Here is a 12157-nt window from a genome sequence, read left to right as displayed (position 1 = left end):
CTCCCCACATAGTGGTGTAGGGTATAAGAACGAAGTGACCCAAAGGAACCAAAGGTATTGTCGAAGTCCATTGATCCCAGCACGATAGAATTTTTGCATCAGAAGCCTTGCATATTTTTCGTGTAGCACAGTGTTTTTATCAATTAAAAGAACAAAAATACATAAAAGAACCTTAGAAATCTCCAAAACTTTTTGTAGAATGTTTTTTTTTTCATCTGAATGGTCACACCTTGAACTACTTTCCATTTTTTTTTTTTTTTTTTTTGTGAAAAATTCAAATACTCCACAGGTACAGACCGATAGATTATGTACCAAAAATGTAGATCGAGATATGTGTGTTGGAAGGGAAAAATTAACTGTGGTTTGTATGTTAACATAGAAATTTTTAACGCATTTCACCGTTCATTAAGAATCTAATAATATTGTTCTCAAGCAAAGCGGACTTAAAAAATATCCATTAATCCGATTTATCCGGTCTACATCTGTATCTATACCTTAAAATGAGCCAATAAAAATTTTGATTTTTAAATTTTGCAAAGTGGCTATAACCTCGTGCAGCAAACCGAAAGAATGGACTATTATACTGATGAGCTCGAAATTACAATGTCATATTACCATGAATTCTTAGAGTTTTTGAATTAATAAAATATGAAATAAGACGGCAAATTGAAAAATGATACACAAACCGAAAAATTGAGTATTCTACTGATGAGCTCGAAATTACATACATATGTATTTCGAAACTGTGGTATTTAGCCAGACGGATGTTTAAACCTTTTGAAACGATTCTAATCTAGAATTGTTATAAAATTAGATAGAACAAATTTGGCTATACCCGTGAACTGACTGATGTTTTCCAAATCTGTAAATATGCTCAACGAAACCTTTACAACATAATATTTTTAAATCAAAATATGTAAATAAAATACTAGTTTTTGCAATATGTATCTTACTGAAGTACATATACATATATGGTGTAGTTTCACCCATTCAGAATTCGCGGTTAACATATTCCATATAGAATGATTCTTTAAATGAAGTGTTTTAGGAAGGATCCCATAATGTCCACCATTAAAATTAATTTTCGTGGAAACTGTGTTGGCTTCAATGTAGAAAAATGGGTAAAAATGGGTTGAAGCCAACAAGTGTTTTATGTCCTCTTCCGATTTCTAGCTTATCCCTACATTTTATTGACCTATGCCCAAAGAAAGAATTAGAGAATACTCCATGGGCAACATAATACTATTGTATGATTTTTTGATATGCTGACATTTTGAAGCCGGAATTTCGGGGGTTTTTGAATTTTTTTATTAATCTGGACGCGCAACAATTTAATGTTTCAAACTCCTAATAGGATTATAGAACTCGTGATTCTACGTCGCTTAATGTATATCTCATGAGAGTGCTCCGTACAGCATCCTAGTAATTGGAGGCCAAGGCCAAAATTTCATGCGAAAATTTTCTTAAAAAACCTATTTTTGCGTGTAAAATTTACAACTGTCACTTAATTTCCTTTGATACCCACGTGAATTTAGTTTTATTACGCGACGGATCTAATGAGGCAATCCGCGATCGAATCCATCCACTAAAACCGCGGATATAGATACCTTGGAAATACGAAAATCGGCAAAAATTTATTTTGACAAATCCGCGATTACCTTTAATATTTTTTTTCATAAATGGAATCCTTTATACGCGATTAAAATATTTGCGAAAACGCGTGTCATAAGTTACAGAGATACGCGAGTAATATGCAAAATAGAATGTGGAGGCACATCCGCGGTTCTTAAATAATATAAATAGGTGTATATTGACGTATTTTTGATGGGCGCTAATGAAACCGGATGCGCATCAAAATCGTATGAACATTGCGCGACTTTTACCCACTTTAAAGTTTTTGGCATTGTGAGATGCAACTGACGGAACAAAATGACCCCTGCGTGAAACATTGAAATATGCATAAATATTGAACGAGACTGATTCGCTGTATCCTGAAACGGATGCGCATCAACTGATTTTAACTAATTCGCGAATTACAGGCTTTTTAATTTTCATATTTTTTGAATGATTGTAATTTCAATATTACTCTTAATTTCCTATCCTTATAAGTTATCACAGTAAACAACTGAGCTTTTGCGATGGTAAACAACATTTCTTGATGAAGTTTTAGTAGAGTACATTAATTATCGTATGGGTTTTTAGTGAAATAGTTGGAGAACTCCCAAATATTTTTTTCTAATTTTTCGAATCAAACCAAAAAATATATTTGCAACAATATTGTCTACCAAAAAGTTTTTCTCTTTTGTTGTTGCTATAATATGCAATTTATGTATCCAATCCCTATAAATTTGGTTTCATATTTTCTATGCATTGTCTAGATTCTGCAGATATTTTTATACCCTCCACCATAGGATGTGAGTATAGTAGTAGTTTGTCATTCCGTTTGTAACTACTCGAAATAATCATTGTAGACCCAACAAACTACATATGGTAAATTTCAAATTTCCTTTTCAATACCATTGAAAAAAAATTAAATTTTTTTGCGAGCACATCCGCGATTTTTGGTGCTTACGTTAAGAAAAAAATTGTGGTTTCAAATATGTTCGCGTTCACAAAATTGGATGCTGCACCCAAATAGGGGATTTTGTTTCATTATAAAGAAAAAATATTTAAAAATTCCCTTTGGGTTGTAATAAAAAAATGTATACATAAATCGTTAACAGAATTTGATATCTATCCGTATATGCTAAAATATTTGCAAAATTTATTTATATTTTCGCGGAAAATAAAAAAATAGTGAAGAAATCTTGGGGTAAATTTTATTTATTCTAATTCAGAGTCCATAAAAATCTCTAAAAAATTAATTAAAACTACGTACATAATCTAGACAACGCATAGACAAATGTGAGACCAAAATTATAAAGATTGGGTTCATTGCATGCATATTACAGCAACAACAAAAGACGAAAACTTATTGTTGAAAATTATTTCAAAAATATATATTTTGGTTTAATGCGAAAAATTGGAGAACTATTTTTGGAAATATTCTACTATTTCGCTAATTTTCCATACAAAACCTGAAGTATTTTGCTAAAACTATTACAAGGAAAACAATTTGTCATCGTGAAAGTATATGTGCTTTTCTACAATCCTATAAACTAGTTTCGATTATTATCTAGTTGCACCCTCTAATTATAAGAAAAATTCGGAAAACACTGAAATCAAAACTTCAAAATATCAGCATCGATTTTAGGGGGATGCAGTGTATATATCGAAAAGTCATACACTAGAACCATGTTGCCCAAGGGGTATTCTTTAGTTCTCTCTTTGAGCACAGGTTTGAGTTTTGTTTACTTCCACACATTTTTCCCATTTTTTTATATTACCACTAACGCAGCTTCCACGAAAATTATTTGTTATGGTCCAAATTATGAGATCGTGGCTAAAACACTTCAATTAATATAAATATATTCATATTTTATAAAATATATTAACAGTTCGGGACTTATTAAATGGTGAACATCAACTTCAACGATTGTAAAACATTTTTGAATATTACCATATATATTCTTGATCAGCGTGCAATCCTACATCGATATAGCCATGTCCGTCCGTCTGTGGAAATCACTCTAGCGTCCGAATGGATTGACGTAGGTGGATGCAATTTTGGGAAAATCTATTATATGTACGCAGGACTTTTGGTATTGAAAGCGAGCTATGTACATAGGTCCACGCTTTCGTATAGCCCCCATACAATATGACGCGTGACGCGTCGTCGTTTTAAGGAATTTTTAAGATATTTGTCCCATTTTACCACCGAATTGGTTGTAATTTTGTTTGTAATTGGGTTTGTACTGACTCTAAGACAGGATAATTTGGATTTACTTAAATGTTTGTTTATCATTTGTTGATTATCCGCGAAAATAATAGTAAATTTAGTAAATATTTAAACTTCACGAATAGATATGGAATGGTGTTAACGATTTATGCATAAATTTTCTCATAACAACAAATAGGAAATTTTTAAATATTTTTTCTTCACATGAGAATGAAAACCGCTTGGACGATTTTTTGGCCCAAAATTGAAAAATGACGATTTAACGATTTTGTGGCCTGAAATGACGATTTTTCACGTAAGCCAATATTGCATGAAATAAAACAGGATAACTATATTTTAATCAAAATTTAACAAAAGAATTTAAGTAAAACAATGTTGCAAACTCGATTTTTTAAGCTTCTTTTAATGTTCCTAGCAATTTCCAGTCAGATTGGCTATATTTAGGTACGTATCTGGAATAGAGGACGTTTGAGTTTTTGCCACACATTATATCAGTTGAAAAAGTTCTTTTAGGATTGTTAATGGATGAAAAATCGTCTATCTTGTTATGAAAAATGTAGGAGTCCAGATATCTACCCTCTTTAAGAAGACAGCTAGTCAGTTTTGAATGACGATTTTCGATTACAAACTGTCGGCAACGCTGTATGTGACACTGATGGCCTGACTTTTCAAAGGCACTATTTCGTGTGCGCAAAGACATGGGTAAACTTCACTTCGCGTAAGGAACATTCATTACGCACGTCTGTACAAATAAAATAACAGTCACTGACTTATTTAACATATTTTAAGAAATATGCCCCAATGAACCAAAGTGTGAATATTTGTTAGTTTTGGACAATCGTTGAAACATCGCAGCACGAATTTATTTAAGAAATAGTTCAAAATTGGAAGCCCTCTGACCATCTCTTTAATATTTTATGAATTAAATCAGTTTTTAATTAGCTATTTATGAGGCCCCTAATAGACCTTTAAACTCATCCCCTCATATTCATATATCCAGCATATCTTTTTGGATACTACAAAGCGAGCTTTATAAGACCTCGATATAGTATTATACATTTTTAGGGCGAATACAAACTCCATAGGTTTGAAGAATTATAGGATGTAGAATTATATTTATTATGTTTATTTATCCTTTATCATTTCTCATTATGTCTTTGTGCATTTGTTTGTAACATTAGGCTGGTTTTATCTCAAACGGAAAAAGTTGATCCGATTGTGCTCAAACTTTGGCAATCCTAAAATTTAACACAACTAAACACTTAAGAAGGGTGCCACATAGAAAAATCCGACATCGATTTTTTTAAAACCACCCTAATGTAACATGCATAATGAATCGAAATAGACCCATATTTCCTTTTGGGGATATACATAGAATCACTTTCTGAGTCGATTTATGCATGTCCGTCCGTCCGCCCGTTCGCAATATAAAGGTCGCGTTTATTGTCCGATTCAGCTGAAAATTGGGGAATACTATTTGTTGGCCAAAGGAAGAACGCTCCCATATGTATTTTTGGCCGATTTCACGTATTTGGTGCACCAAACACGCTATATATGTGATGAAATTTGGAATGTGTGACTGAATTCGGTCTAGTAATAAGATTGTCAAATAATATTGAATTCGGTCTAAATTTAGATATAGTTTTCGACCGTTTTCTTATATTCAATGCACCAAACACGCTATGTACGCAAGCACAATTTCAATGGAATTTGGAATTTGGAATGTGAGATGTAATTATGTCTAGAAATATATATCTAACCAATTTTGGCGAAATTGGAAATGTGTTACGGAAATCTGTCTAGAAATAACTTAAGCAAATTATATTAAAGTCGGTCTATATAGCTCCAAAATATATTTTACTAGAGAACCCGGCGAACTTCGTCTCGCAGTCTGTTAGGTATTGAACTTGATGACTTTTGTTCAGACATATAATACAATTATTGCTATCACGTTGCAGAGTATCCGAGACCAAGAGCAAATATTTTTTTGCTTTGAACAAATTAGGGCGATTTAGAATCTTTACATTGAGAAATTTTATTTGTGTGAATTGTCAGTCTGTCGGAGAGAAAGGGCATTAAGAGGTAAAGTGTTTCCGTTTTCCTCGACTCTCTCCTGTAAACTGACAATTACCGCTAGGGAAGGTGCCTAATGTAAATTAAGGTTAAGATACATTTTTTGAGTAAATAATGCATTTAGATGTAAATTAAAAATGTTGAAACAAAGTTATATCAGGTAATGCCGTGATTCAAGTGTTCAGTTTGGAACTTTTTTAGAAAAGTTAGTCCGGGTTGAAAAGATAAGTCCGATCGTTTTGTGGTGACCACCTTCATTATTCGTCTAAATTTCTTCCTGACTTTGTGGTGTACAAAAATGACACTCTTCTCGTGTAAATTCCCTGTTATATCCGATCTCCTGAATTCTACATGCAATTTGTGACATAAAATCAAACGTTATTAATACTACTATCAAGCTAGGTTGAAAGACGATTTAGAATCTGTGATGTAGTAAGAGATATTTTCCAAGTAAATAGAAAATTGAACTTGTATTTAATTTTTGCCCAATAATGACGAAGTTATTATTTATCAGATTTTAATTAATGTACTTAATTGAGCCATATGAACTAAATAGTTTTTATCAAAAAATGGTATCTAGCTAAGAGATGTATATCACACATCAACCTCTTAGAGACGATCGTTTTGGTAACTGGTTAGGTTTATCGCATCAGACATGTTAGATGTGGTTAGACAATTTTCTATATTCGGAAACTTGTATTTATACGGACAGTCTTGCTACTTATTCGCATGTACAATTTAAATTCGTTAACAGTTGATGCAAATTAATATCACCGTTCGATAGAGTCCATTTATCCGCTTAAAGCAAGCTCAAGCAATTGTTGCTAATATGGGTAGCTATTGGGTCCGGGATTTCATAAAAGGGGTGGGTCCCTTCTCGTTGAGATTAAATTATGAATATTTTTCGAAAACTTAATGTATCCATTTTCTATATCGAAATGAGTAAATGCTGAGATTTTCAATGGTTTAATTTTATATCGAACATGTGCTTTAATTTTAATAACGCGTGAGTGAATTGGTAATATTCAAGATGGGTGGTCGCTAATAATTTGTTAATTTGTTTTGTACGAAATCTTTAGAATCAAAGATTTTGTATAATGAAACATGAGAATTTAAAGTCAAACTTATGCCTGATGTCTATGATAGGGAATGTTATGAGTCTTATTTTTTATTGGCATAGGCAATTGTCATAATTAAATTGTCCACTAAAGCTGTATAATCCAGTAGTTGACCCAATAAGCTGGCAGTATTAAAAGAGAAGAGTGTGAGAAATAAGTAGCCAGTTGTGCAAACGTAATAAAACTCCATTCAAACCGCCATTTGGAGCATTTCTTCCAGAGCTTTGGTGTAGATTTGAACGTTGAAGTTCTGACTCCCGGCATTGTGATTGCGACCGGACACGACCCGCTCCGCCTTCTGCCAAGATATTCATTTTACAAACACATGAGATTCTGCCTAATTTTCATTACGTACGGTTAAAAACTATTTCACGACAAAACAATGAGCAGCGAAATCTCTTTGCTTTTTGAAATCGATTAAATAATGGTTACACCGCTGAAAACACTAACATCCGTTTGGACTAAAGTCACCTTTAATTTTCGCTGTTAATTTACATAAAGAATAGTTTGGATACAACAGAAAGCAAATTGTTTTTTAATTGATTTATTTAAATAGATTGTAAATAAAAATATCTCCAGAAAAAAATGACATAATAGAAGCACAAAAATGTCATTCGCTGTTGGTGCATGTACAATTTTCGCCAAAATCTGATCAAAAAAGTGTCACGATATACTCCAAACGCAAAAGCTCGATTAAAATGTGTAGAAAATTTGAATTTATTCAAAAAATATTTTTGCAAATTTTTCGCAGATTTTCGCGGTTTTTTAGGTTTTATCCTTTTCTGCCATGAGACCATTCCTAATTGGTGTGAATTGTCAAAATCTGTTCAGTCGTTCTTGAGTTATAAGCGTAGTAACTAACATCATCCTTTTTTATATATATAGATAGATATATTCATAGTTGTGTAGGGTATCATATAGTTGGCACCGCCCGACTTTGATCCTTTCTTTACTGGTTTTTAGTTGTATTTCATTAATAATCTTTTCTCTGCTTAAGTCCAGATAATTAATATTTATATAAATGCGTATAAATCTAACAATTTGTTTTTCATTAATTTAGCCTTGCTTCAACAGGTCCATTTGGAGGAAGTTGTCAAATACACGGACTTATACCGCCGTTAACGCAGTCAGAATCAGAGGATTTACCTACGGTACCTGACATGGAAATAGGACCATCCGGAATAAAAAGCCCTATTCTACCAAATCCTGTATTTTCACATAACAAATGCCCACCTCGTGTTCACCGAAGTTGCTTTTGTGTTCAGTTTATATCTGAACATACCAGAATGCAAGAGGATTCAACTAAGGTAATGTATTTTTAAAATTTGAAACTATTTCCTTCAATTAAGGGGAAAACACATTAACTTTCAAATAGATTAAAAATTAACAATAAAAAACTCCAAACAGAAAAAATGGCCTCTCTAACATATGTCCCAAACATGTTTCGCAGCAAACATATATTTGTTTGCAAGCAGTCCCAAACATATCAACGCCTTCCATAAATTTATTATTTAATTATTTATTTATTTATTTATTTATTTATTTATTTATTTATTTATTTATTTATTTATTTATTTATTTATTTATTTATTTATTTATTTATTTATTTATTTATTTATTTATTTATTTATTTATTTATTTATTTATTTATTTATTTATTTATTTATTTATTTATTTATTTATTTATTTATTTATTTATTTATTTATTTATTTATTTATTTATTTATTTATTTATTTATTTATTTATTTATTTATTTATTTATTTATTTATTTATTTATTTATTTATTTATTTATTTATTTATTTATTTATTTATTTATTTATTTATTTATTTATTTATTTATTTATTTATTTATTTATTTATTTATTTATTTATTTATTTATTTATTTATTTATTTATTTATTTATTTATTTATTTATTTATTTATTTATTTATTTATTTATTTATTCTTTCTTTTATTTTGTAATATTGTAACTTACCGTTTCTTCTAAAGATTTTCACTGTAGTTGTTATCGTCTTGAAAGCATAGCAGAACAATATGAATCATATGTACATACATGTTGAGTCAATCAGCGCTAGGTTTAGATATTAGATGTTGTCTTTATATTAAAGAAATTACAAATTTGTAGTTGCGAAGTATTTGACTATACGAATTTTGTTTTTTTTTTCGACACCAAACGCACTGTAGTTGTTTGGTTTGTCGGTTTGTCAGTTAACTAACAACAATTGTTGCGACAGCGGTAGTTGTTATGTGTGTGTGTTGTTTGTTAATAAGGCATTCCGCAGCTGCGAGAGCACCGTTGTTACTCTCTTTGACCAAAATCCTCTCCACCCATAAAAAATATGTTGGTACCCAAACATATTAAATTCAGATATGTTACAAACTGCTGCAAACATATATTTGTTTGGACACAAACAAATTATGTTTGGATCCAAAAATATAATTGTTTGCAATCAGTCCCAAACAAATATTTGTTTGGATCCAAACATATTTCTAACATATATTTTTTTGCGTGTAGATATAAATCAATATCATACATCTGGCTGCTAGAGTTGTGTCGTTCATGAACGAACCGGTTCAAAGGAACGATTCCGTGAAAAGAACGAACGGATCCGTATCCAGCTCATTCTTTTATATCGTTCATTTAGATCCCCGATGACCGAGTCATTGCTGCTTATAAAACAAAACCACCACCATTAGCTTTGCATACACACAAGCACACAAGCAAGCAAAAAAAAAAAAAACAAATGCATTGGTTTTGCAGTCAAGCAGCACAAATGTCCACACAAAACAAACAATGATTCAGAGAGCTACTCTCGCTCAGTAACAGCACATCTCGGTCATATCTTTCTTTTGCATCATTCGTTCATCTGGTTCTTTCATATCAAATCCAGAAACAAAACCACCCCCATTAGCACACAATGTGTCATTCGTGAACGAACATTTTCAAAAGAACGATTCGGTGAAAAGAACGACGGAGTCATATGCAGCAGAGAACGAACGACTTCAAAAGAAAATAACACAGTCAAATGTATTGTTGAACGAAAAAGAGCCAACGAACGAAGTGAAAGATCCGGATCTTTTTGGTGAACGGAATGAAAAAGATCGATCCGCTTAATGAACGAGATTGCCCAACACTACTGGCTGCACAGTTACATGGATGATATACAAAAAAATCGGATCTATATTGACTAAACTGTGCAAACATATTGAGACAAAAACGCCAGATTAAAGCAAGGGTGTTTAACATCCTCTAAACACCAGAGGCAGATCTTTTGAGTTGGTGTAAACGGAAGATTTTAACAAACTGGTACTAAAGGAAAATCAAAAAAAAATGAGATTGATGTGATTATTTCAACTGAAGTCCAGATCTTGTTGCTAAAATATTTGAAAGTTATGAAATTAATAACAGTTATTTCATAATAAATGAAATAAATTACAACACACTAGTTTCGGATCTGATCACACATCCTCATCAGTTTCCGTATTCTTGTTTGGATATTCTTATCCTTTACAACAGTAGCCTGTATAGATTAATAGCTCAATAAGAGTGACCAAAAAATTTAATTTGAGAAATTTTCTGCTTGATCCTAAACTGATAACCGCACAACTGAGTCGGAGTGGTCAAAAGTCACACCCAACAAAAAGAAAAAAGACCTTAGCCCACATATAATGGTAACATTTAATTTGTTTCTAGAGGCTTGACGCCATTGTTCACCCGAATTGGTTGCAATGCCGCAGTTCGATTTCTCAGGAAGTAGAAAACCTTCTCACCAAAAATGTCGACATAGGTAAACGCTTTGATATAGGCCTGCACTTCCTTGTATAAGATATTTTGAATGTCTTGGTCACATTTTCCAATAAACAGTCTGTAATTCTGCATTTCGTGTTTCCACTGCATGGGAAATCTTCTTACGAAAAAATTTGGGTTTACAACAGGTAAGAAGCTTGCAAGTGACCACGATGATGAGATAATATTTAGCGGATAAAACGGACCAAAATGTTTGTGTGAAAATTGGTAATTTTTTTAGTATAGTGACAATACATTTATTCCTGGAAGATATGTTTCACCCACGTAAGTTGCATTTAGATGAGGAACTCTTGACTTTCCATTGATGCTAAGCATGTTGTGGTCAGATAACACAGTTACAGTCTAGTATATACAGGTATCCCAGAGTTTTAATTGTGTGTAGTGTAATCACGTAGGGGTGACGTAGGGGATGGAAGATACCAAGGAACGGTCCTAACCGGCTTTAACATGGCAAAGTCCAGGATTTATCTTGGTCCCTCTTTCATCTCAAGGGGACACTGACCTCCCATTGGTGTCACCTGGGGTATCTGCCTTTAACACCCGTTAAAGGTAGTGAGCGCGTTCACCCATAAGAACGTTAAAAGCTTGGGTTTGGGCGCAGGGTTAGTAACCCTCCCCTAGAAAAAGCAGTATACTATGAAAAAACAAAAGAAAAACAAATCCCTCAAAAGTTGACGACTCCCGCAAACGTTTTAAGGACCATGATCTGCGAATCTGCACCTGGAATGTTCGCACTCTTTATAGAGAAGGTGCAGTTTAGTACAAGGCCGACATTACTGCCATATAGGAAATACGATGGAATGGGAAAGGCGTCACAACAACACCTAAAGGTGACGCACTGTATTATAGCTGCCATGACATAAAGCATGAGTTTGGTTGCGGATTTGTAGTTGGTCGGAGGTTAGAACACCTGGTCTCCAGCTTCGCACCAGTGAATGAAAGACTAGCTACAATTCGAATCAAAGCAAAATTCATCAACATCAGCTTTATTTGCGCTTATGCTCCCACTGAAGACAAGGACGAACTGACCAAAGATATATTTTATGAGCGCTCAGAAGAAACATATGACCGTTGTCCTGCCCATGACATTAAAATTATTCTAGGCGATTTTAATGCCAAAATTGGAAAGAAAATATCTTTGGCCCAACAGTCGGAAAATTCAGTCTCCACAGTGAAACATCTGACAATGGTATGAGGCTGATAGACTTCGCAGCGGCAAAGAAACATGGTAGTTAGCAGCACCAGATTTCAACATCTCGACATCCATAAGGGCACCTGGCTGTCTCCAGATCAGAAAACAAGAAATCAAATTGATC

At 32.8% G+C, this 12157-nt stretch overlaps 1 protein-coding gene across 7 annotated transcripts in view; it reads left to right on the top strand.

Moving 5' to 3' along the window:
- nAChRalpha4 (nicotinic acetylcholine receptor alpha4) overlaps window positions 1–12157 on the top strand; it is a 562559-nt gene that overhangs the window by 535452 nt on the left and 14950 nt on the right. For all 7 annotated transcript variants that reach the window (XM_073992624.1, XM_073992651.1, XM_073992631.1 and 4 more), the window contains one exon: window positions 8090–8336. In XM_073992624.1, coding sequence (XP_073848725.1) covers window positions 8090–8336 — 247 coding nt within the window. The remainder of the gene's footprint in view (window positions 1–8089; window positions 8337–12157) is intronic.

Source organism: Musca autumnalis, unplaced genomic scaffold, assembly GCF_047663935.1.
Source record: "Musca autumnalis isolate F117 unplaced genomic scaffold, ASM4766393v1 scaffold_1, whole genome shotgun sequence".
NCBI classification, from domain to species: Eukaryota; Metazoa; Arthropoda; class Insecta; order Diptera; family Muscidae; genus Musca; species Musca autumnalis.
The sequence above is the reverse complement of the archived record's forward strand: the minus strand, read 5'-3'. Positions and strand labels throughout refer to the sequence as shown.